Source organism: Pholis gunnellus (genome assembly GCF_910591455.1).
Source record: "Pholis gunnellus genome assembly, chromosome: 3".
In the NCBI taxonomy this organism is placed as follows: Eukaryota; Metazoa; Chordata; class Actinopteri; order Perciformes; family Pholidae; genus Pholis; species Pholis gunnellus.
The window spans coordinates 26,905,228-26,933,012 of NC_136529.1; the positions used below are offsets into that span (position 1 = coordinate 26,905,228).

A 27,785-nucleotide genomic window follows, 5' to 3' on the forward strand; every position below is an offset into this window, starting at 1 on the left:
AAGATCCAGACCAGATCCGGCACATATCCGGCCCGTATCTGCTCATGAACGGCTCATTCGGGTCAGGTTTGGACCCGTTCATGAAGCGGATCCCTTACTCAAAAACTACAGAAATATCTAAAACCAAGCTGACCAACATCTAGATTGCTCTATAAAAGTGTGAATACTCTAATAAAATCTTGAATTGATTCAAGACATAAAATCTACAATTACACTGGAGAACATGAATGCATTATTTGTGTAAATGGAAAGAAAGAAATGTAACCATAGATATCAGAAACAGTTTTTTTATTAAAAGACATCCATTTACAAGGATTTTTATGTACACTGTGTATTAAAGTTTCTTACCTAAAATGCGGCGGGGGGGGTCCGTCTGTAGGGGTGTCGGCACCCTCTGACACCCCTCTGACTGCTGGCGGCACTCCTGTGACAACTATTGGCACTGGCAGCTTGTGGCTACTACTGACACCTACATACTGTATAAGCAGAGGAAGAGTAAAAAAAAAAAAAACATGTATTTTTGGATTGGAGATTTTATGGGTTTTAATTTTAAAACGTTTTTATATATATACTTTTAAATGATAATAAAACGGATGATTTATTTTCATTATTTTAGCCGATTGTTGTAAATGACTATAAAAGTAATAATTTGGAAAGAGTGTTATGTTCCCTTTTGTTGCAAAACCAGCAAAATCTTAAATAAAATGAATGAGAAACAAAAAAGTACAACGTGGTTACTCCGGATGTAGGCTATACAGAGAACAGATGGCTCCCGTGACTCAACTAAAATCACAAAACTGATTTATGGCAGCTGACCTCTCGTAACAACAATGGGTGTTCTCAGGAAATGTGGCTCCGCCCACTCCGCCCACTCAGCTTGGCAGCTGCCGAACGAGTGCCGCTCAGGTGCCGAACAGTGCCGCTCGCCTGCCACAGTTGTGGCACCTGACTGACACAGTTCCGACACCTGCCGACACCTGCCACAGACTTACCACTCGGGTGCCAGTGCCACAAGGAGGCTCTCGGCCCTACACGTCAGCTGTGGGAAACTGTGATCCACCCAGATTAAGTTGTGATTCAATATCTCACATCGCGTATGTTTTATGTTAAAGACTACGGACATTCATGTTATGTTAACGATACTCTACACTGTGCAGCACACATTCATCCAGATTAGACATGACTGTAACTCTCGTTTTGTTACTAGAGGGACCGAACGTGAATAACTACACGCAGGGGTTAGTGTGTCTGTTGAAACATTACGATAGAGAGGCTTGTTGCAGCATTCATTTAGGATTTCGACAGCATTACCACGACCAACTATCCATCTTCATTACGAAAATAACATTTGTTGTCTGGTGACATACAAATAGTAGCAATATGGACCCTACAGGACTCGAGCCACTGACTAAGACTCGCCCGTTATGTGTAAGTAACATCTGAACTACCACTGAGCCACAGAGCAAACACAATATATCACAGTAGCCTACTGAACACAATAAAAGGTCAGAAAGTATCAGTACAACCATATTGTGGTTCTCTGAGATAACAGCTCACAGTGGAAATGCCGCTCTCTGATGTGTATTAACAACAAAGCTAAATAAAAACAAATAAGAACTGCTAATTTGCTTTTATAAGTAAATTACTAAATGAACATCATGCTGTATTGAAGAAGACTTGAAACTAGAGATTGAGACCATAAACTCATGTTTACAATGTTTACTGAGGTAATAAATCAAGAGAGAAGTAGAGTCATTTTCTCATAGACTTCTATACAACCAGAGGAGTCGCCCCCTGGTGGACATTAGAGAGAATGCAGCTTTTCACTTTCGGATTTCCTGAAGAGAGTCAGCTTTTTGAATCACTGCAGAGTCAAATTTAAACATTTAAACGTTAAATTAATCAATGAACAGTCAGTCAGATCAATAACGTTATTTATTTGTGTGACAGATTTTATTCTCATCAGGTAAAACAAATTAAAACATACAGCAATGAAATCATTTTAAGTGAATGTTACTTCATTTAAAGCCACTGCATCACACAGTTAACATTTAATTAACACTTGTAATTAACTATATTATTAGCAGCTTGTTAATAGTTATTATAATAGTTGTAATATCAGCTAAAGATCAATTAGTAACATATCATTTATCTGTTATTACTTATATTCATTATTTTCTCTTTACAAGTTTATTAATCTGTATTAAAGCAGTTCAACTTTAACTAGCTTTCACCATTTCCACTAACTGGGGATAGCAGTAAGCTAATTTGTTGAGTTCTCTCTTAGCGAAATGCTCTCTGGTAAACGAGTAATGCAGCACATTTGTACAAGGCTTTTATTTTGAAAGGTAAGGACAGAAGAAGTGTAGCTCTAATATCAGTTATTATTGTATTGCCTTTACAAGTATGGACACAGTTAAAGCGCTATCCTCTTTCTTTGTGCCGCAAATCAAGCCTTCATTTTCCGGGAGGTCGCGACCCGCGTCAGACAGACTTACGTAGTAAAAGCGATAATTATAAGGAACCAAAATAAACGCAGATGGTGTCATTGTTCCATAGCCGTTACATTGTGCAATCAACATTCACTTCATAATGTTCGAGCAAAAGACCCGTCTGTTGCCACTTCCAATTCTTTAACAAACAGTTAATTAGTTGTAAACACGCAGCTCAGACACTTGATGTGATAATCAGATTTTACGAAGCTTCACTTTTCAAACTGATAGTTAAATAGAATTTATTGTAATTTGAGCGCTGAATAATATTTCCTTAAAAATAAAAAATATGTTTTTTTACAGTGTGAGTGACCTCAGACCTTCACCACAGTTCTTTGAATCCGTCGTTTTAAAATCTTCAGTCAGTCGGCAAAGTTTTCGGCGATGCCGTCGTAACCGTGGAAACCGCACTTCCTGCCGGCGACTCTGCAGCCGAAGGTCAGTGCGTCCTGCAGACTTCCACCTGCGGTTGGAGAATGTATTTATTAATTTAATAAATATATATATATGTGTCACGTCTCACCGTTGGACGGCGTAACGTCTCACCGTTGGACGGCGTAACGTCTCACCGTGTTGGACGGCGTAACGTCTCACCGTTGGACGGCGTAACGTCTCACCGTTGGACGGTGTAACGTCTCACCATGTTGGACGGTGTAATGTCTCACCGTTGGACGGTGTAACGTCTCATAGTTGGAAAGTGTAACGTCTCACAGTTGGACGGTGTAACGTCTCACCGTTGGACGGTGTAACGTCTTACCATGTTGGACGGTGTAATGTCTCACCGTTGGACGGTGTAACGTCTCATAGTTGGAAAGTGTAACGTCTCACCGTTGGACGGTGTAACATCTCATAGTTGGACGGTGTAACGTCTCACCGTGTTGGACGGTGTAATGTCTCACCGTTGGACGGTGTAACGTCTCACCGTGTTGGACAGTGTAATGTCTCACCGTTGGACAGCGTGTAGATGACGGCAGAGTTGAAAGTGTCTCCGGCTCCGAGAGTATCGACGAGAGCTTCAGGAGGAAAGGCATCTGAATGAACGACCGAACCGTCTGGACCCAAAGCATCCGCTCCTTTTTCTGCCCAGGCACATACCAGGACAGCCCTGAGAGAGAGACAGGTCAGAGAGGGAGAGACAGGTCAGAGAGGGAGAGAAAGGTGCAACAGACAGGTCAGCGTGAGAAAGAGACAGTTCAGATAGACAGCTCTGAGAGAGAGTTTAGAGAGGAAAACAAAGCCATGAGAGAGAGACAGGTCACAGAGAGAGAGAGAGAGAACAGTCACAGAGAGAGACAGGTCTGAGAGACAGCTCTGAGAGAGAGACAGGTCAGAGAGGGAGAGACAGGTGCAACAGACAGGTCAGCGTGAGAAAGAGACAGTTCAGATAGACAGCTCTGAGAGAGAGTTTAGAGAGGAAAACAAAGCCACGAGAGAGAGACAGGTCACAGAGAGAGAGAGAGAAAGGTCACACAGAGAGAGAGAGAGAGAATGGTCACAGAGAGAGAGACAGGTCTGAGAGACAGCTGTGGTTGAGAGACAGGTCAGAGAGGGAGAGACAGGTCAGATAGACAGCTCTGAGAGAGAGACAGGTCAGAGAGGGAAAGACAGCCATAAGAGAGAGACAGGCAGTTCAGAGAGAGAGAGAGGTCTGAGGCAGAGCTCTAAACGAGAGACAGGACAGAGAAAGAGAGACAGCCAGGGAGAGACAGGTCTGAGGGACAGACAGCTCACAGAGAGAGAGAGACAGCTCTGACCTTCTGGATCAGCAGTTTAAACCCACTCCTCTCATCTGTTCCAGCTGCTGACCTTTGACCTCCTCCTCATCTCTTAACCGTGGATGTACAACTTTACGTGGTGGTCAAATTCTGTAATTACAACTTCCAGGTGTGTCACAAGACGTCATCGGGCCCAAAAAGACTTTTCCTGTTGCCTTGAACTGGGAAAGAGACACGATGATGCCCTAGAAGTTGTAATAATCACTAAAAGTGGAATAAATTGTTGTTTTCTAGCTGTAAGCAGCTGTAATAATGGATATATTGGCTTTAATTCAGCACTTATTGAACATCTGTGGGCGCAACACGTTTTGATTATTTTTATTTGTCCAATCCTGAAAGTCCTGATCCTCCACTCACCCCTGTTTGACCCGACTGTAGAGTCCTCTCAGAGCAGCTTCAGCTGACAGGAAGCCGAAGTGACGGGCCACGTCTTTACTGACAAACACCTGAAAGAGACAAGAACACCTGAGAGACAGCCCTGAGAGAGAGAGACAGACAGAGACAGAGAGAGAGAGAGAGACAGACAGAGAGAGAGAGAGAGAGAGACAGAGAGAGAGAGACATTAATGTATTAACGTCTCTTTTCCTAAACAACTGGCTTCCTGCTAGTCGCTAGTAGCGTGACATGAACAGAATTTAACTCAGTTTTAGGCTTAACTGACCAACACCTGGAAGAGACCGGAACACCTGAAGACACTCGTTGTGTCTAAGGCATGTTGAGGTAACCAGCGTTAATAAAGACTGTCGTCTCTTAAAGACTCGCACCACGTCACCGTGAGGAAACAGCTGATACAGCGGTTCTCTGGTCTTCTCTATCTCCACGGAGACGGTGATTCTCTGCTGCCGAGGCAACGTGCTGTTAAACATCACGACCTGCTGGATCATCTTCACCTGATCCTCAGCATTACGGCCCTGAAGGAGGTAAAATAAGAAAACACTGGTATACTGTAATACTCTCTGCGTATTCTGTAACGATACGTTAGTTTGATGCATTTATATTTCACACCGTTTTGAAACACTGGAACTTCAAAAAGGTTAAATTCAGGAGATAGAAGGGTTCGTCTAGTCTGGGTGGTCAGATTAGTCGGGTTTGGTCAAATTTAAACGGTTCTGATTCTGATTTGTGGGGTTTCGCCAATTTTGTCTGGTTTGTCGGGTACTTTTAGTTTGTCGGTTTTAGTCCGATAGTCGGGTTAGTTGATGGGGTTAATCATGTTACTCAATCTGGTAGGTATGGTTAGTCTAGTTGGTCTGGTTTAGTCAGGTCAGCCTGGTTTAATCAGATTAGGGTGGTTTAGTTAGGATAGTCTTGTTTAGTCAGATTTTGAGTAGTCAATTTAGCCTGTTTAGTCAGGTTAGTCAGGTTAGTCTGGTTAGTCTGGTAGTTTCAGTGTCTTACCTCCAAGTGGATCCACTTGAACTGACGCAGATCGACTTTGGAGAACTCCTCCGCTGTGACATCAGGAAGGTTCCTGATGGACAGAAAGGTCAGAGGTCAGAGTTCATGTTCCTGAATGAAGATAATCCACAAACACCTTCATCACTCAGAGGTTACAAATGTCTCCCAGAATGATGACGCCACTATGACATCATCAATCAGGACCAGTAAAATGTTCTATACAATAATCATTGGAATTACTCTTTTTAACAAGTACATTTAAATACATCTGAACTTCCTGTTCACAACAATGACAACAACAATTTCAGGAATTACAACTTTTTTAAAGATTTCATATTACTCTTGATTGATTCATGTGTCTGTCAGGACTTGAGGGTGAAGACATTTAACAGTTTGGAATGAATTTATTTGTCAGTCATGTTTCAGTTAGGCTGATTAAAGATCTGACTGAATTATGAGTCATGTTTATGGATATTAAAATATAGTATAAATACGTCTGATCATCAGTTCAGACTGAAAATGTAAAAATTAGTTATCTCTCTAAAGTCCAACAGTCACCATGAAATACAATATCGTGAGATTATATTTACATTTACAGACTTAAAGTGTGAAGAGTTCACTTCCAAAATCATCAAAAGACAAACAAATTACTTTCATTATCTACAAAAGACGGGAATTTTGCTGAAAACATTTTTTATTCATTTCTATTTTGCCTTTAATCCAACACGTATACTTATTCAATTTGATTTGATCATTTTGGAAGGAAACTCCTCACAGGCGGCAGATTAAAATCAGTTTTAATTACTGAACATATTTCATCATATTTCATTGTGAACGTGGTCGTTTTAAACATCAGAGATATTAAAATGAATCAACAACGATGAATTAAACCACCATTAAAACCACTGCAGAGACTCAAACCGACGACACTGAACCGACGAGTTAGTGATGAAGCTCAGTGAACAAACAAGAACGCAAATTTAAGTGTTATCCTAGCTTAGCATGGATACAGTGCTGATTAAAATAGATATAATATATTAACCAATGAACTTCAAACGGTGTTGATAGGTGTACTTTTTTACTTTTGACGGAACCTGGCTAGCTGTTTCTCCTCTTTCCAGTCTTTATGCTAAGCTAAGCTACAAAGAGGTCCAGGACTGTTAGCCTAGCTTAGCATGGATACAGTGTGGATAAAAAGCACAATATATACATATTAACCAAGTACTTTAAAATGGTGTTGATAGGTGTACTTTTTAACTTTTGACGGAGCTTGACTAGCTTGTTTCTCCTCTTTTCAGTCTTTATGCTAAGCTAAGCTAACCACATCTTGACGCCAGCCCGAACTGAACATATAGGCATGAGACCCATCTAAAATGATGTTCCATTAAATGTAGAAAGTGGAGAGGAGGCGTCGATGGATGTTTTAAAAGATATTAAATAATATAAAATATATATAATTCATTGAGAGTTTAAAACATGTTTTATGTTTAATTAAGGCTTTGCATGACCTGGCAACGCCTCCTCTAGCATTCTTGCTAACCCCGGCATGTTCACATCTCGTACTGTTTTACTGACGTTCATTAACGTGCTCCGTCTCTATCAAACAACCAATAAATACAAAATAAACAAGGTCAGCTGACCTCCGCTCAATATGATTGCTGGACCTCAACTTCTCGCTCTGCAGTGGGCCATTACACCAGGATCAGGACCAGGATCAGGATCAGGACCAGGACCAGAATCAGGACCAGGGGGTCATGCTTCTGTCAGGCGGGTCAAACAGCGTTCACAAAACACCTCAACACGTTTGTTTTTATCTGTAAGCAGCACCAGATGGGTGGAGCTTCTGATTTAGAGGGGGCGTGGCCTAACAAGACTCACCTGAATCGCTAATGTCTCTGCTTTTAAATGTTCACGCACACGAGTAGATTGTTGGTCAATGGTGCAGAACTTCATTTAAAAATGTACAACTTCAACAAAATGAGTAGAAACTCAAAAACGACATTGCTGTAGCTACCAATAATGTGTAACATTAATGCTAGTCACATGACTACATAATTAGATAATTTTTCTATAAACCTGCAGTTGAACAGTATATTCAGCTATAAACCAGCTGCTGTTGCTGTTAGTAAACAATGTAATCTGTTCTCTAAAATGTGCATATTTTTCATTGAGGTTCTGAAGGTAAATGTGGCGCTCCTGCTGATCGATTGATCTGATTTGATATTGATCTGATAGGAGTGACGACGTGTCTCAACGGTAACAAGATGGCGTTGATAAAGAGGTATTCAGTGAACGCTGCGTGTTGCCCGGCGGTCGTCCGGGGGTCTTACGTGTCGTAGAGCACGACGGTTCGAGATCCGCTGGATAGACAAACAACACAACACGCAGTTGGAGTTTGACCTTCCATCTGCCAAACCACCGCGGAGACATCGACCGCAAGCCGCGAGAAGTCGGCCATGATGAAACTGACGGACACAGAGAAGACAGGAAACTACTTCGTATCAACTCTGCCCTCCAAAAATAAATACCACTGATGGACAGAAAACTGTCTCCTCATTGGTGGAACGGAAGGGAAGCAGAGCTGTGACGATGATGATGATGTTCCTGAAATAAATACAGTTAGTAAGACACACACACACACACACACACACACACACACACACACACACACACACACACACACACACACACACACACACACACACACACACACACACACACACACACACACACCTGTTCATGTGCAGGATGGTGCGGCTTCCTGTGCTGATGTTGCTGACGACCACAGAGGCTGGAAGGGCACACTGAGCGTGCTCAGACACCAGAGACACATCGATATGGAACTTCTGAAAATCCTCCAAAATAAAACTACAGACAATAAACTTTTTCACATCTCCTCTGTCCTTCACAATAAAACTGCAGACAGGAAACTGTTTCATGTCTCTGTCTAAAACCTTTACACTGATCAAGTTCCTCCTCACTGAGGATCTCTGTGGACAAACGAGACGTGGAAACAAGGGGAGAGAAAGAAGACAAAGAAAGAGGAAGGACACAAGGAAACATTTAAAGAAAAGGATGCAATGAAACACAAAGAAAGAGAAAGGAGATGAGGAAACAAGGAGAGATAAATTGAAGGAAATGAGAGAGAAAGGAGACAAGGAAAGGATGAATGAGACAAGGACAAATGTAGAGAAAAGGATACAATGAAACAAAAAACAAGAGAGGAGACAAAGAGAGGGAGGAGAGATGAGGAAACAAGGAGAGAGAAGGGGTGAGGAAACAAGGAGAGAGAGAGAGAGGGAGAGAGGAGAAGAAGAAACGAGAAAGGAGACGAGAAAACAAGGAAGAGAGATTAAGTGGATAAGGAAACAAGAAGAGATAGAGGAGATGAGGAAACAAGAAGAAAGAGATAAAACGTGGAAATGAGGAGAGAAAGGAGACGAGGAAACAGGGACTTGTGTAGTTTCTAGAACTAGACCTGATCTCTGAGACCTCCTCGTTGTACTGATGGATGCATTGATCGGTACTCACTCGGCCACAGGTCCGGCAGACAGAGAGCCCATGAAGGCGCTCGGCGCTCCGAGCAGCGACAGCACCGTGCAGGAGTTCGAAGCGTTTCCTCCTCGCTGCCAGCGCTGCGACAAACACCTGCACAGGTACAGAGAGCGATGACATCACTGCATCAACGGTCAATATCACTGAAGAAGACTGTACATGAAAACACGTTTCATTTCCTAAAGGCAACATCGAGAATCAATAGCAAAGAGCATTAATACGCAGAGGTGCATGCTGGGATATGACATCATTGATAATTGATTGAATGATATTTATTAAAGTGGCCACGTTTATGGTCAATCCGAATAACACATCTGCTCTCACATCTATGTAGAAGCTCCTTCAAAATAAAATATCACACGTCGTGGATTCCCCTTCAGAATAAAATATCACACGGCGTTTCAACCTGCGGGACCGTGAGCGCGCGACAGCCACTCGTCACACCGCGCACTGAGCTTTGATTGGTCAGTAGGCAGAGCGTCTGTACGCGTTAGTCTGTTATCTCGAACATAACCTGCTCCGGGGCAGTGCATTGCTAACCAACAGTTGGTGCTAGCATTAACCTGTGTGCTAACCAACTGTTGGTGCTAGCATTAGCCTGTGTGCTAACCAGCTGTTTGTGCTAACCTGCTGTCTGTGTCTTCTTCTGGGTATTTGTCGACCACGTTGATGATGTCGAGACACACCAGACCCACACACAGAATCTTCTTCTTCTTCTGTTCCTCCATGTCGATGCGCACAAAGTCACTGTTCACACAGCTGCGAGCTGGACTTTACACTTTATCATTATCTAGTCAGCTCACAACAATACGACTCACCACTTCCTGTCAGCAGGGATGATAAAATAAGAGCCTCACAGACAGTAGCTACTCTTCACTGGTTTTACTTGCTGATATTTAGCTTTCATCTTATTAGTTAACCTGCGTTACCGTCACCTTCTGTGTTTAAGTTGGTACAGATCTTGTGTCATTGTTTGTGAGCTATTTTAGAGTATAAAACATCCTAAATTCCGGTTAGACTTTAGGGTTGGTAGGAAATAAAACAATGGTCCCAGCATCTCCTCCTCAGTGTGTCATTTGTATGGTCTCTCCTCCAGGATGTGACCAGGGTTTACTATCTGTCTAATGATCTACTCTGTCTCTTTTCTCTATAGATGACACAATTCACCAGCAGCCATGTATGGCCAAATTAATACCACGGTACCGCTTTAGGTTGAGGAGAACAAGATGCAACAATTGTTGTATTAAGCATTTGCATAACAAATCACTTTGTTATGGTTAAGATCTCCCATTACTAATTTCAAAAGGATTTCAAGGAATGGATGGGGGTTGAACCCATGATATTTGACAGCTGAATTGGAAAGCTCTAGACATGGATGGATGTAAGGATGTGGTTCCTTTTAGAAGACAAGGAGTTTAATATCCTGTGGACCTTATAAGGAATGGATGGGAATTGAACCCATGATCTTTGGTTTAAGAGACCATCGCCTTACCACTTGGCCATCACACCACAAAGTTGCACATCATGGTTGTTTCATTCGCGCAAATGGTTCCCATACAACTTATTTAAGAAATGAAAGACCAATTATTCACTTAAACCACCTATAGTTTAATATCCTGTGGCCGTTATAAGGCATGGATGGGAATTGAACCCATGATCTTTGGTTTACGAGACCAACGCCTTACCACTTGGCCACCACGCCCTCACGCAACCACTTTCAAAGAGGTGTCTCATTGACACGGGGGATACTTGTTTCAGTAAAACAAGTATGTTTCCAATGGTCCCAATACCTATTTTTTAATAATAATGCACAACTGTATGAGTTATAGCTGGAAGAGACCAGCCTGCACTGAGCCACACTCAAAACCTTATGTTTCTGTTGTCACATGACAGATCAATGGCAGCGGAATTGGAAAGCTCTAGACATGGATGGATGTAATAATATGGTTACTTTTAGAAGACAAAGAGTTTAATATCCTGTGGACCTTATCAGGCCATGATCTTTGGTTTACAAGACCATCGCCTTACCACTTGGCCATCACACCACAAAATTGTACATCATGGTTGTTTTAGTCGCACAAATGGTTCCCATACAACTTATTTAAGAAATGAAAGACCACTTTCCATTTAAACCACCTATAGTTTAATATCCTGTGGCCGTTATAAGGCATGGATGGGAATTGAACCCATGGTCTTTGGTTTACGAGACCAACGCCTTACCACTTGGCCACCACGCCCTCACGCAACCACTTTCAAAGAGGTGTCTCATTGACACAGGGATACTTGTTTCAGTAAAACAAGTATGTTTCCAATGGTCCCAATACCTATTTTTTAATAATAATGCACAACTGTATGAGTTATAGCTGGAAGAGACCAGCCTGAACTGAGCCACACTCAAAGTCTTATGTTTCTGTTGTCACATGACAGATCAATGTCAATATCCTGTGGACCTTATCAGGCCATGATCTTTGGTTTACAAGACCATCGCCTTACCACTTGGCCATCACACCACAAAATTGTACATCATGGTTGTTTCATTCGCACAAATGGTTCCCATACAACTTATTTAAGAAATGAGAGACCAATTGTTCACTTTCAATTTAAACCACATATAGTTTAATATCCTGTGGGTGTTATAAGGCATGGATGGGAATTGAACCCATGATCTTTGGTTTACGAGACCAACGCCTTACCACTTGGCCACCACGCCCTCACGCAACCACTTTCAAAGAGGTGTCTCATTGACATAGGGATACTTGTTTCATTAAAACAATTATGTTTCCAATGGTCCCAATACATATTTTTTAATAATAATGCACAATTTTATGAGTTATAGCTGGAAGAGACCAGCCTGAACTCAGCCACACTAAAAACATTACATTTCTGATGTCACAATGACAGCTTGAAGTGGAAAGCTCATTTTCATCTAGACATAGATGTGGTTCCTTTAAGAAGACATAGACTTGAATATCCTGTGGACCTTAGAAGGGATGGTTTGGAATTGAACCCATGATCTTTGGTTTACGAGACCAACGCCTTAACACTTGGCCACAACGCCCTCACACATCCAGACTCAAAGGGGTGTCTCAATGCCACGATGTTTGGGGATTTGTCTAGTTCCACTTAGTGCTACTTTTCTTGCAAAGCAGGTTTTCTTAGCCGTTTGACGATCAAACAAACACTTTATTTGAAGCGTACTTGTCTGGACAAACTAACAGATGGTGACTTGATGGGGTGAGTTATAACGTGGATGCAAATTCTTTTTATCTATAGCAAACACAGAGAGCGAAGCAGCTGCTTTTATTCAAGTGTTGAGCTGAGATTTATTCAACAAACAGCAGCTTGTGCTGGAGTGCGACCATAACCTACGTTCCTGATGTCCCATTAAGCATCACACAGATTTTGATATAGGTATTTAAAAGACAGGCATGGATGGGGGTTGAACCCATGATCTTTAATTTACGAGACTACCGCCTTACCACTTGGCCACCACGCCATAGCACTTAAGAGGAACCTATGTGGATTTACTCTTTAGAATCTTTCTTTAAAAAAAATTAAACCAGTTCCAGGACTGACTTTCATGCTCTTCCATGCTTCCATGCATTGCATCATTCCTAAACCTAATACTTGGTTAGGTTTAGGAATACTTCTTGAAATAGCTAGTTAGCTTAAGGCAACAAAACAGCTTGGTTAGGTTTAGGAATAGATTGTGGTGTGGGTTAAATTAACGTTTTACTTAAGTTATGTGACAAATAAACGAACGCTGACTTCTCGTTTTGCTCGCACAACAGCCTCCTGGAGGAAAGACCAGTGTTTATTTAACGCCTCCACCTTCACCTCCCCTCCTGCATCCCAGTGTGACTTTTTGCAGTCTTTATACTTCCTGGTTCATGATTACGTTGATCACATACTTTTCCTAGGTTTTACTACGAATGCTGTAAAAGCACAGCCTGCCTAGTTAGTGTCTCATTTGTCAAAGGTATAATTTTTTGGTTTTATTACAAAACTGGAGACAGCATGGAGCCTGGTGCTCAACGTAGGGAACTTGTTTCTCATCAAACAAAACCGACATTATGTGCTGAGGTGACGATTTTTATTGACTACGTTGTCTCCAGGAAGCCAGAGAAACATGTTTACAGGGACAGAAACAAAACAAAGGAACAAACAAAACCAAACTGGCAGTGATTTGGGAAATTATTGGAGTGGATGACTGCATACTGCATGTGGTTTTGAATGTTGATCCCCATGTGGTTGATTTTAGGAGACGGATGAAATGTAATAGTGTCAAACACCAGTAGAGGCATCCAGTAAAGCATTTTAAAAACACAGGGATGTGTTTTTTTGGTGTATTAAACAATTGGATATTTTGTACTTCTTGTGTTATTCATCACTGTCCTGTTGGCACCTATACATTTCATATAACTGTGCTATTCAGCTACGCTTAGCTGCTAATTACTGACTTGATGTTTGTTCTTCTACGAATGAGAAATTGTGACTTGACCGAGTGTGTTTCGTCTTCGCTGCTGTCAATCAATCAAAGTAATAGTTCTGCACAAAGATGGTGTGAGCGCCTCTGTAGACGGGAGAGAAGTTATAGATGAGAGCTCGCTCTTCCTCCTCGGGGCTGGAGAAGTGGTGCTGGTTCTTCATGGCTGAAGGGGAGAAAGAGGAAAGAAGAAAGAGAGGAGAAAAAAAAGAAGCGTTAAGAAACGTACAGCTGCTATTTCCTTCATAGCAAGATAATTCAATGAGCTCTAAGCATTCCACTTGTTTCCAGACAATCCTTCTGATTGGCAATTATTTGTGGATAATATATATACGTCTTATCTGCGAATAGCTTTGGATTTGTTCAAGGATACGTTCTTGAAAACGAGATGGTACACCTCAAGTGGTTATTCCTAATAAAGATTTTCCATAACAATTTCGTATCACTGTGTTGCTTTCGTGTTGGTGATAAATTGCTTATTGGTACAATACAGTTATCTTTTGCAGGGTCACTCTGAGTTGATTTGTGTGTCAGTTGCGCTTGAACAATTCAAGAGTTATGGCGGTTTAGAACACAGAAACACTTATTTTTACAATAACACTTGAAATGATGAAGGTAGTTGAAAATAACAACGTAGACAAAATGTAACCCATGGTGTTTCATGTTCACCTCATTACTTAAGATTTCACTAAACTTACTTTTTTCTTTTTACAAAATGAACCAAAGAATGACAAAATGAGGACGATCTCGGATAGATAATGAGATTAAATATGAAACAAAATGTAAATCCTACAATCTAAACTAAAAGGAAATCTGGTTTGAATTGAAAGCAAACACTATTAATAAGCTTGTTTGAAAGATATTTATTAAATGCTGATCTATAGAGGAAACCATAAATGCATCTTTGGATGAATGGGAAAAACAACACTGAATGGAAATGCTAATGACTGCACATCTGCGACAATTTACTAACTTTTCACAAGAAAATGGCAAATCATCAATGATATTATTAATGTCTCTGATTGATTTTAAGCCAACATGGGCGAGAATTTCCTTCTGAAATTCAAATAGAACTCGTCAAACTCCATCTGCTGATGAAGATAATAATAATAAATTAAATTTGTACTTTAAAAGGTACTAAAAGACACTTCACGTTGTAAAAACAGACAGTGTAACAACAATAACTGTATAAGCAGAAATCATTCAATGATGGATTTGTCTTAACACATAGTTAGATTTGTAAATAGTTATTTTGTTTGTCTTTGTGGGGCCTCATTTCCATCAAATTCCTGTGAAATCAGTGACCTAGTATTTTGGATATATTCTGCTATGAAATAAATAGTAACAACCTGATAAGCTGGGGTAATAAAAGCATGTAGAGGTACCACACGTTACCTTCAGAGACAAAGAAGCTGCCAGTGTAGAAGCAGGCTTCTACAGCAGCGGTGGAGTGAATCATGCCCGGCTTATCTACCCACTCAAAGGAGCTTTTCTCTGGATGCCACTGCACTGCATAAAATGGGTAGCGGTAGGCTGAGGAGAACCAGAAACATTGTCGGCAGATGATCATTACAATAATCAATACCTCTATTTCATCATCTCTACAATTCCCGATGTCGTCTGAATCGGAATAATGAGCATCACCCTCATTATTATTATTATTCAAAACACCAGCTCAGTTATGAGGTGATGGTGCCATGTAGCTGAAATCACAGTTCACTAGTGAACAACATGAAATAATACAACATTTAAAGTAGTCAGGGAGTAATGGTACCTTCCATGGTGGAGATGAATTCTTTCTTCCCATCATTGTTAGTGGACAGGATCTTGTAAAACCTCTTCAGCTTGTTATTTCGGCTGTAGTTCTGTTGGTTCAAAGGCAGAGATTTTAGGTCTTGACTTATATTAATATAGTTTATTGAAGCCCTGAAGTGACTTTGCTCCTTCTGCATGGAAAATCAATATTGTCAAATTCAGTGGTGTGTGGTGCAATGAAACAGTACTCCTACTTGAGACATTTACAATATTCAACTTATGTATCGCAGTTAGTTGTAGTCCTTTGCTACTTATAACAACAAAGGCGTGGATGGGGGTCGAACCCATGATCTTTGGTTTACGAGACCAACGCCTTACCACTTGGCCACCACGCCCTCACACCTCCTCTCTGTGCTGTAAAAGCAGATTTTTCATGCTGTTTGACGTTCTGAAAACAATCAGAGAATGAACAGCGGTCCTCTGGCTGATGGATCACTGTTTGTTGTGACCTGGCCCTGTGTGTGCTTGTGCCTCACTTTTACTTCCTCGTTCATGATTACGTGGATAACAAGAAAGTATTTTGGGGTTATGATCTTTGGAATACGCCTTACCACTTGGCCACCATGCCTTCAGACCTCCTCTTCTTTTAAAAGAAGAAGAAGAAGAAGAAACCGAAGAAGTGGGCAGAAACAAGAAGGGAAATGAGAGAAGGGGAGCAGAAAATACCTGCATAGACAGACTCCAGCTGTGGAAGTTGGAGGTGATGTTTTCCTCGGCCAGAGACTGCAGCAGGTCCTTCGGGAAACTTTGGAAGAGACGGCTGGACTGGGCCGCTAAAGAGGACGGACACCGGATTGTGGCGAGGCAGGAGGCAGGAGGTCCGGAGAAGCAGTTCACACAACACAGGAGAAGGTAAGTTACATTTAATGATAATTAGAAAGGGTTGTTTAATAAAGCTTTACAATTGGAATAAGTCATTTGACTGTCAGCAGGGTCAGAGATAAAGACCATGCAGCCACATGTGGAATCAGGGTGAGGAGAGCGATGCTCAGGCTCATTTGCATGGGATCCGCCCACAACTAACCACATTGAGCACCATGAGTGATACCGCTGTGGGTCGAATACCTATACAGTTTGATAACTTCATTTTGACAGGATTACCTACTCTTTTATTATTTTCTAGAAGGATTTCAGTAATTGAAATCCCCCCTCTAATGTGAAAATCAAAATATCTAAAATACTACAAGCAATAATTTGGGCATCAAAATATCTTGTTCATCTTGAAAGATAAGTCATATAATATTACGATTTATGTATTTTAAGTAGATAGCTAATTTATGTGAGAAATATTTGAGATAACTAGTGACTGTGTACAATAATCTTATTGTATCAATTCAGTAAAGAGAAAAAGGCGTCACATTCTCCCACATTAAACACAACAGGTGATATTACAGATATACTTTCTTATAGATGGAGGATTCCTATAAAGAGAATCCAACATTAAAATGTCATAAATAAAAGGATTCCTATATATTCAGGGAGCAACAACCAGCGATCCTTCAGCCAGGAGGCCGCTGTTTGTTCCCCATGGAAAAAGAGAAGTTGATGTATTTTGTCACGTAACTTTCGTACTTCAGTGACGGCACTTCCATAGTTATTTTAACCCAAACTACAATCTTTTCCTAAACCTAACTAAGTATTTTTGTTGCCTTAACCTAACTGAGTAGGTTCCTGTGAAGACGGAAGTTTGTTTTGAAAAGACTGCGTAAAGCGTTGCTGGACTAACTAATGAGGAGTAACATTTCTTAAGATCTCATACAATCTCAAAAACTAACAAAGACTTCCTTGATTCAGTCAAAGATTTCATAAAGAGTCTTTAGTTCAGTAAGAAGCTACAATGTACCACAATGTCTCAGGTCACCCTTTGCTGAGTCCCGCCCCTCAAATGCAGACTGGCCAATGATATCGTAGCATCGGCCAGCTCCAAACCGCAACAGACAACTATCTGGTTCTGCTGAATATATTCTCAAACTAGTTGATGTATTAAATTCGCCTCAAAAAGACATCGTCTACCATCAACAGCCTATTATGAAATGTAAGTGAAGCATATATTTAGTCTCTCAAAAAAAGAGGTAAGCATCAGAAAGAAAGGGGTTCACTGAAGAAGAATAACTAAGAAATGGAGCAGAGGACAAGAAGAGAAGAACACCTGGTGTCAGAGTGAGAGGTAGAGCCACAGCCTTGGTGTCGGTGAGGGTGAGCAGGTTTTTGTTTGCTGTGAGGACAGTCAGCTGCTGAAAGCCCTGACAAGTTCCCCAGATAGGGAAGTAGTCCCTGGCATCGTTGGCCTGCAGAGGACAGGAGAGTGAGGAATGAGAATCTATCAACGAGGGAGGAGCTCTACTTACACCTACGATCCAAGTGCTTCCATCTCATACACACCAAGTACAGCTGAGGCTCAATGTGGCTTCAACAGTCTGCATGAGACAAATCTTCCGGTGTTAAGCTTAGTTTATACTCAGCGCGAGCCTCCGCAGACGGCGCGCAAGCTCAGAGTATGAACGGACGCGATTATATTTTATTTATTATATGTGTTGCATTTTTCTCCGAAAGGCCTGCGAAGAATGAAGAAGACGAGTGTAACTCATAGATCTGCCCATAGACTGTAAGTGTAACCGGTAAAAGCCAGAAACTAACCTCCACGAGGAGGCATTTTAATTATCTGTAAACTCATAAATCGTATTCGTGGACTACTTTAGTGCCTTTATACAAGTCAAGTATTAAAAGCAGCATAAAGAAATAAAGGTTAAATATTCTGAAAACGATTTGATTTGGCTGCAAAATATTTACTAAAATGTAGTAAACCACCACCTGCCGGCCGTGATTACGCCATTTTCTGGCCACTACAGCTCAGCAAGTATCATGTCACAAAAAAGAGAATTACTAAAAAGTACAAAATAAACTAAAGCAAAAAAATCAAATTTCCACTTGATTTGTTAAAGCCAGATTCTCTTCCCCAGCACTTACATCAGCATAGAACGCTGCAGGAATGAGTCCTGAACCCAGAAATGAGACAGAATTGTTCAACTATGTCTCAAAGTCAATGGTTTTTCAAATTGTTTTTTTTGCCTGAAATAATATCTATAATGTCTTGTTGTGATATAAACACGTCAATAAATTCCCCTTCTTGTAAATTTTGAAGCTTCTTCATGTCTTTAAAAAGGCGGTACAAGTGTCTAAATAAGACGACTAAACGTCATCACGCTGACTTCATCTTTACATACAAGAATAAAAAAACAACTTTTCTTTATTAACAGTGTTTTTCTTCTCACAAAATAATCAATAAGAACCGATAAGAGTATCAACGAGAGTACCAGTATCGATTAAATCCTAACGATGCCCGTCCCTACGTCCCTACTCGGCAGTCTGTGGAACGAGTCAGATGTTTTCTATCTTACCTTCAGAGACAGTCTGTAGAAGATCCTGGCTGCTCGACTGAACTGCGACGTTTGAAGATCTATGTCTCCTCCCGGCAGCAGCAACCTGAGGAACACACACACTGTTTACGTTTAGGCTGTAGCCTACAGGATTGGAAATCTTGCCTAAAGCATCACTGACTTCACGTTTAGACAGTTTTCATGTGTCGAAACATGACTCGTGATGAGTGCAACATATGCGCTTACATTTTACAGAACGTGATGAAATCATAAGTAACTAAAAGAGTGAAGCCATAGACCATTGATATTCCTTATTTATGTATCGCAAATAACTCTCAGTTGACTTATACAGCAACTAGCTGAACTAATGGGACTTTACTGAAGTGCATTAACAGCTTTGAACAATAATCTGTTGTGAAATGCATAACTTCTCTCAGCAGAGAGGTATAGTGGCTGGAAATCTGCTGTTTATCTAAATTTACACTTTGCACAGTATTCCAAAACCTGCTGTTTGAAGCTTTTGACCAGATTAAAGATCGACGACTGTGCCGTAATAGACCAAGAAATTGCTAAACTTACCAATACAAACTGTTGCGATGACAACAAGAGAACTCCAGTGTACTCACCCGTTTATCGAGTTGAAGGTGTTCGCATATTCTTCTTCTGTGCGATTGATTCTGGTGACCGAAAAAAGCACAAAAATGGATTAAAACTAGAATTACAAGTAGAAGTACAAATCCAGTTGCAGTTTGCGTCCACGTCTGTCCATCGTTTCATCCTTTATTGGTTTTTCAGGTGTTTCCTGAGAAATCGAGTTCACAGGAATGGGACGGAGGCATAAAAATAGTTAAATCCACGAACTGTCCAAGACAGTCGAATACATTATGAATCCCTCTGGAGAAGGCAGGTTCTCCTCATGAGAAGATATACTGTACATAACCGATAACATGACCGATGAGCAGCCAACATTATGGGACAGTTTGACACGTTTTAAAACATTTTTTGACGATCTTGGACCCACTTCAGAAGCTTCATCTCGCCATCACGCTTCCAGCATCAGCAGAAGTGGTTCCTATTTCATCATCTGCATCCCAAGTTTAGTTTTAGTTGAGTTTATTTAAAAAATACACAAACATAACAGAGATAAATAATATCACAGAGCAGGAAGAGGCAGAAAACCCACTGGGCTTATTTGAAGGCTCCACCAAAATAATATAAAAATGTCCCAATATTATAGAGAAAACTTCATTAATATACATAAGATATGACTACGTAATATTGATGACAAAGTATTTCAACAAGATATGATATAATAACAGATATGATAACAACAATAACGACGATTTGACTGTTTGCTGTCGCTAAAGTGGCCTTTGTTTTGTCATTGTATCATAATATACAACAAGGATGTTATTAATGATTTATCTAATGAACCAATACCCTTGATATCAAATAAATGATCATGCCATATATTTCTTTGAAGCATGAGATCAAAAAAGCCTTAAAATTGAGTTATTCCGACTTTCTTCTTATTCGCGGAGAACTCACCAACTTTGTAATCTGAGCCCTTCTATTCCCGCTGAGAACCACACGGGGGGTTTCTTCTTTGTTTTGTAACGTTTTGTTGAAGGAAATGGCCCATTAAAGGAGACACAAAGTGTCACATCACAATGCAAAGTGTTTGAGCCCAGAAACCAGCCAGGAGAAGCCCCCCCCCCCCACCGAGGTGAGTGATATTGTGAAGCAGCCACAGGGAATGCGTTGTATTTGTCTCTGGGGGTAAGCTGGATGTAATCAGTTAAAGTTGTCTACAGGACAAGAGTGTTTCCTGGAGGATTGAATTACACGTGCCACAGTAATCACATCAATCATGGACCCTAAATCTTAAGGATTCAAACTTTAAATAACTATAGTTGAAGACATGAAGCAGGTCCTAACTATATGTTGAAACTAGTTGCACCTGATTGCATGCACTGGACTTAATGGGATCTTAAAGATGACGGCACACATGTGTTTTAAAGATACATTGGTTAACACCCTGCAGCTAAAAGTGGCCCCAGAGCCCGATATTACAGCTGAATGCAGTCTGGCTGCTACACCAGACAGCCATGAGAGAGATTTCACATCTGAATGTTGTACCTGATGGGTACAACCCTCGCTCCGGCTCCCTCCAGGTATTTCACATAGGACGCCGCAATGTATGACGAGCCACGAGCAAACTGGTCTCCTGGAAGATTTTCCTGCGCCAACACACCTAGAGAGGAAAAGAGACCAACACAAGTTACATTTGAATAATGCCTCATTTTCATACTCAAACATGTCATTTCAGAAAACCTGTAATACAAAAAAATGATTGTTTCATTGTAGATCATCAACTGGAAGTTTCATGGCGTTATCTATTAGTTTCATTATTTTACCCGATTCACCTCGTGTCTCTCCTTAATACCCATCACTTCTTCAGTGTGTGTGTATTCTTCAATACGTTAATACACAGATTATTATCGGTGATCACAGCTTCTTGCTTCCGTAGATCAAAAACAAGGTTCAGGATAGTTTTCTTTTAACCTCTGCAGAGACTGAACAGGTCACCTCATCGACAGCTGTTAACGGTTTATTAACTGTGTGTGATGATGAATGTTGCCATGCACACTTTGTAATAGCACACATTTGCACACGTCACCCTAACAATTATGAGACAGACACTAAGACAAATAAAGCATGAAAAAGAAAAAAAATTCTAACATGAAAAAGTGTAAGAAATACTTCCGGTATTTGCAGGTCACATATTTTTTGTTCATTTTTTTTCGTGTTGAAACACAACATTGAAAATACAGATGTGGACACCTGGCGTGTGTGATTTCATTTAATGGCGATAATAACTACAACATCGGAGGGAGCTGGTTTGTGATGCCGGTATTTTTTTAATTGTGCATTCATAGAAGCAGCTAAGACAGACAGGATTGGCTGATTTTGAAATATTATGATATTCTAATAACCTGCCCAAACTCTCTCTCTCTCTCTTTCAACACACGCACACCTTTTCTCGAACGTTCTCGGTTAGAGTTACATAACCGCTGTCAGAATCCGACAGTCTCTCTCTATCTCTGTACGTAGACGGACGGACACACAGAAGCCCGTTCACGGGGCTGAATCTTACCGATGACCGGTCGGTGATTGAGCTGCTGGCTTCTCCCCGCCGCGCACAGATGCGCCGCGCAGAGACAGGCGCTCAGCACCGCGCACAGCGCTGCGGTCGGCCGACACATCCAAAACACCGGTGCGGGAATACAAAAAAACAAAACCGCTGCAGACGAGGGGATGCAGAGGCTGGGTTTACACGGTGAGGATGAAACCTGGCAAAAAAATGTTTTATGTCTATTAAAAAAAAGATGACATAAAAGGCACAAAATGTGAAATGATCCGAGCTACGATGGTTCCTTCCGGGGGATGTTCTCCTCTGATCTCCTGCTTTTACCTCCTGAAGAGGAGCATCAAGGCAGTCACACGTGGGACCTCCTGTTCCGTCCTCGTAGAAATAGATCTACCAGATCCCCCCCCCAGTCTACACAGACTCGTCCACGTGGTGCAGCTCAGGTAGAATGTAGTACCTTCTCTTATCAATACACCTTATGATGACAATAACGAAGAGGGAAGAAGGCTGAGGTGATGATATAGAACTCCTTGTTTTATGAATCGTATTATTAGGTACTGATATAGTGACGTGCATAGGCCCCGCCCACTTTAAACACCGTGACTGAAACTGCTGAGTCACATGCATATTATAGATTGAGGCATGGCTGTGGGACATAGAGGTGTTGTATAATGTCTGCAGTGGTGAAAAATTATCCTGATCAAATAGTTCAATTTAGGGTAATAACACGACTCATGTATGTAGACAATCTGTATGTTTTCTGTGCATTATCTATTGTTTCGAGAGCTGTATTTCAGGTTATGCTGGTAGTCACATGATTATGAATGTTATTAACTAACATGGCAAATACTAGTACCTTAAGCTGCTAAGCTAACACCTTGAGGGAGACTGACAGACAGGTAGGTAGTCTATTTCCATCTGTCACTAGCTGGTGATACAACGAGGCTGGGTTCTGCTGAGTGAAGCCGATGCAGAAGCGTCTTAACCTGCATTCTCTCTAATGTCCACCAGGGGGCGACTCCTCTGGTTGTATAGAAGTCTATGAGAAAATGACTCTACTTCTCTCTTGATTTATTACTTCAGTAAACATTGTAAACATGAGTTTATGGTCTCAATCTCTAGTTTCAAGTCTTCTTCAATACAGCATGATGTTCAGTTAGTAAATGATGGTCCATTTAGAGTCAAACAGACCATAAAGCAGGGGATGCTTTAGGGCGGGGCTGCTTTCTCTAAGTCATTCCTCCACATTCCAAATATCGTAACTTCTGACCAGGCCACCTCTTATATACAGACTATGGATACAACTCACCTCAGTACTGGAGTAGCTCATTATAATGTAACTCTTTGCATTTGAAATCAACTCAAATAATCTGTGATTGTGTCGTGGACGTCCAAGTAAGTTTCATTTGTTGTAGACATAAATGGGAACCATGTATCAACGTTTGAGAGATCTGAGGCGAACAACAGATTTTATTTAATTTAAAAACAAAAAACTGCAACAAATTTCCACATTTATGTGAAATATATATAGATTATTATCCTACGTTATCATATTGTATAGATAAATAGATAAATAGATAGACAGACAGACAAATAGATGGATAGTTGAATCGTTAGACAGACAGAAAGACAGACGGATAGATAGATAAAACTTAAACTTTAGATGGATAGATAGAATGATAGAATGATAGAACCGTTACTAACCCTCTGAATGTTGAGGTACTCTTTATCTGAGCGTCATGGTTCATAAAGCCACTCGGTTGTAAAATATTAAATAACAGCCAAACACGCTCTTCTCATTTGGCGTCATTGGACTCCAGCTTATCACCGAGCTGCAGCTGCTGTGAGTAGAAACAATCCTAAGCTTTTTTTCTTTTATTTATTCAGTTATTTGGTTCACAATGTGGCATGCATCCATGTGAGGTTTTTCTTTTTTTTCTTTTTTTTTTGCCTACACTGCATCTCGGCTGCAGGCTCTGCAAACTTCAGAGTTTCTGCTGAGCTGCACATTCGTTTACCGTGTGCGTTGCATTGAGTCCATTCACTGTAATTACATGTTGTGTGGTGTGACATGTTCTTCTCTCGTCTCATCCCAGATCAATGTTTCCATTTTGGTTTGTAAGAGAGAGAGAGAGAGAGAGAGAGAGAGAGAGAGAGAGAGAGAGAGAGAGAGAGAGAGAGAGAGAGAGAGAGAGAGTAGATTAGTGAGTATGACATGATGTCTTTAGAGTGAACACTGCAGTAAGGATAAGGTGTATGTGTGTAAATTTGATGGAGTCAGCAGTTTGTAATGCAGGTAGCCCCACGGATCAGTGACTTTAGTTGCAGCACATTGCAGAGGGACAAACAGCGCTGCACCTCCACTGAAGAGCCACAAGACGTCACCCTCTTCCACCAAACAGCCCTCCAAGTTTCATCACTTCATTTCCTGCCAGATTTGATTGTCTGCCTCGCTCTGATTGGTTTCCCCTGTTTCTCGTTAGACCTCCTCCCCACTTCCCCATTAGTCGGTCACTATTAAGAAGTAGTTTAATCAGATCTGATAGTTTATTGCTCTTACACTGCGATTCGTGCCAAGTGGGGTCTAAAACAGCTAACTAAACAGAACTTTGTCACTCGCGTCAATCTTTTTACATTCAATAACCTGAATACGGTGCATAGAAAGTGTTGAGTCACAGTTCTCGCAGTACCTTGGTTGAGGAAGGTCCTCAGCCTTCTTCGTTATGCTGTCACTCATGATCACAAGCCCCTCTCAGTTGATGCCCCCCCCAGATCAAGGCCAAAAGTGTTACAGTGAAAACAAGATTTGAAACTGATAAAAAGATTTGAAACCAAAAAATTCTAAAAATTAATCTGAAAAATATAAGACCTCAAATATCAAAAATATATATGAAAGTGAAAAATGAAAATAACTATTTTATTCAAAACAATTCCAGAACTGAATCAAAGGGTTATATTTAACGCCAAACACTTTTCCTTGACTTATTTTTAGTTTGAATACAGTGTTGTATCTTCCAAAGTTCAAGTCCAACATTTTTTTTTCAAGTGATGGATTTGGCTCCATTATTATCATTCTCTTATTGACATAGATTAGTCCCAAACAGTTGACTCTATCTCAACACTGGCCTTGAAAGATTCGGGCTAATGTAGAAGTGTCTTAAAGCTGCATTCTCTCTAGTGGCCACCAGGGGGCGACTCCTCTGGTTGTATAGAAGTCTATGAGAAAATGACTCTACTTCTCTCTTGATTTATTACCTCAGTAAACATTGTAAACATGAGTTTATGGTCTCAATCTCTAGTTTCAAGTCTTCTTCAATACAGCATGATGTTCATTTAGTAAATGATGGTCCATTTAGAGTCAAACAGACCATAAAGCAGGGGATGCTTTAGGGCAGGGCTACTGTGATTGACGGGTCGCTGCCGATACCAGAGACGTATACGGCGTCTCTACGTCACTCCTCCACATTCCAAATATAAGTTCCGTTCATTAGTTGCGAAAAAAACAAGATGGCGACGGCCGTAATCCAAGATGGCACCAAACTCGAGGCTTCAAAAATGTCAGTCCACAAACCAATGATTGACGTCATGATGACTACGTCCACCTCTCATATACAGTCTATGGTTTTATCAGTTTGTAGCTTAAAACAACTAGTTCAAGTGTGCAGTTTAAGTCCCTGCTGTGTTTGTGTTCATGTCATGAAGTCCTATTTCTTGGAAACATAAAGTAAGTGAATCATGGGATGAGGAGTGCAGTCTGTCATCCGCCGTTTCCAAGGTCAAGAGTTCACCTTTACACTTAACATAACAGTTATTGTTTAAAAAAATGACACGATGACGTCTCTGAAGCTCTCGACTCTGAGCCAACCCGCTGCTCATCATGTGTGTAAAACCTGAGTGTGTGCGCTACAGAGAAAGAGAGAGAACACATTTACAAGGACGACTACAATATGAGGTAATGTGTGCGTTTGCATCCATCTGTGATCACAGTCTATGAGCCCACAGCTGAAGCCACTTGCTCTTCCTACGCCTCAGGGCGCTTCAGTTTGTACCGGCGGTGAACACTCAGTCGTCACCAAATGAAGACGAGCGGGTTCCACCTCCTCGTCTGTGGCGTCGCACCGCTGAAGCTCCACAGAGACTGAACGAGGGAACATGCAGGAGCTGAGTGTGACGGTGGAGCTCGGGGAGGATATTTTATTACTGAGGACGTGGGCACACAGTTCTGCTTTTGAATACTAAATGGGATGGAAAGGTTAAAGTGTCAATAATTAAAGATTAAATGACAGTCTGTGCTGTGGAAAGGTATGAAAAACCACAGAAAGATATTTACAAAAAGATGATAAATTGGACAGAAGAACATTTACTTATTTGTTGGTTTTATTTGATACGTATTCTAAACAAGCGAGCCTCTAAGGACCAGGTGACCTGTCATTAATGACCTTTGTATATAGTTTTCATATACATTAAACAACTTTAAGTTCTTGAATAACAACAGAAGAAATATTCACAGCATGCAGTTATGAAAGGGAGTATGGCTGTAAGACCAAACTGACCCTTGGCTTTATTCACTGCTACAATCATTAAAAAGCAAAAGCAGTGTTTACATTCAGTTTACCTTAAGTAGCTAGCGTAGCATAGAAGTGCTAACGCTAGTTAATGATGTGCTAACGTACTCTGCTAATGTTAAACAGGTCTGTAGTTAGAAATGTAAGCCATTAGTCTCCTTTTAACCTCTTGGTCAGAGCTGTCTGATGCTACGCTGTGATTGGCCAGTCTGCGTTTGAGGGGCGGGACTTAGCGAAGGGTCAATTACACTTTCTGTCTAAATGCCAAAAAATATACAGAGTTTCCAGAGTATTTGATACACCGGCACTGTAATGAAAACAAACTAATAACACAGTCATGGTCGACCCTCACAGGTGTTCAGGTGTTTTACAATCGCCGAGGTAAAATTGCTGTTTTTCAATGGAGTCTGGTGGCTCTGAGAGATCAATTGTATGTTTTCTACGTTTAGAAATCTTAATAGTAAAAATCCCTTTAATTAAATTCATTTTTTAACTGGTCCACATGTTTTGAATAAATGTATATTGTTTTCAGGAATGCAAAATCAATATTCTTGCCAGAAATTGCAAATCGCATATTTATCCTTTTTACATCTATCATATATATATGTATATATATGTATATATATATAGGTATATGTATATATACCTATATATATGTGTATATATACTGTATATGTATATATACAGTATATATACTGCAGCACAGAATGAGTTCATGGATGCACCATCAGCTGATGTTAAAGCGTTAATGTATCCATGCACATATTGGCTCCATGCAGGCCTAATTTGTCTCTTACACTAACATACTTATTTTAAACATACTCTTAATTTGTTTGTTTGTCATATTTGATTGTACATTTTCACATGTTCTATTTTTAAATGATGTGTTTTACTATTGCACTGTGTTTATCATCACGCATTCATCTCCAAGCCAAATTCCTTGTATGTGTAACTTGTCAATAAAACAGTTTCTGATTCTGATTAAATGCAGAAATCACTCGTTAAATATTGATCAAAGCATCCAAAAGTATGTGAACATTGGTGGAAATGAAATGTTTTGTCTTAAAAAGCAAAAAAAAACTAAAAACGTTTTGAACAGATCATGAACTGAAGAGAGGGAGAGACAGTTGGATACAGAGAGTAGAGCAAATAGGACAACATGGAGTAAATG

General features: G+C 40.6%; 2 protein-coding genes across 7 annotated transcripts; both read right to left on the reverse strand.

Annotated features, from left to right (window-relative positions):
* Window positions 1-1,926: 1,926 nt before the first annotated feature.
* On the reverse strand, window positions 1,927-10,025 carry khk (ketohexokinase). Of its 6 annotated transcripts, none has more exons than XM_079156845.1 (9): window positions 9,848-10,025; window positions 9,197-9,313; window positions 8,399-8,533; window positions 7,996-8,130; window positions 5,666-5,738; window positions 5,032-5,178; window positions 4,625-4,713; window positions 3,440-3,597; window positions 1,927-2,955 (listed from the first exon to the last, which is right to left on the reverse strand). In XM_079156845.1, the coding sequence occupies exons 1-9, from the start codon at window positions 9,946-9,948 to the stop codon at window positions 2,855-2,857; spliced, it is 1,056 nt and encodes a 351-aa protein (XP_079012971.1). In that variant the 5' UTR covers window positions 9,949-10,025; the 3' UTR covers window positions 1,927-2,854. The 6 variants fall into 6 exon arrangements, with proteins under 6 accessions (XP_079012971.1, XP_079012970.1, XP_079012974.1 ...); XM_079156844.1 differs by having other exon boundaries at window positions 4,625-4,745; window positions 4,929-5,178; XM_079156848.1 differs by lacking the exon at window positions 8,399-8,533.
* Window positions 10,026-13,750: 3,725 nt separating this feature from the next.
* On the reverse strand, window positions 13,751-22,164 carry LOC306694260 (gamma-glutamyl hydrolase; the record flags this gene model as incomplete). The annotated part of the gene is made up of 9 exons (XM_079157034.1): window positions 13,751-13,872; window positions 15,102-15,239; window positions 15,481-15,571; window positions 16,188-16,294; window positions 17,671-17,809; window positions 18,920-19,004; window positions 19,525-19,575; window positions 21,038-21,152; window positions 22,056-22,164. The coding sequence occupies 9 exons, from the start codon at window positions 22,162-22,164 to the stop codon at window positions 13,751-13,753; spliced, it is 957 nt and encodes a 318-aa protein (XP_079013160.1).
* Between the last annotated feature and the right edge of the window lie 5,621 nt (window positions 22,165-27,785).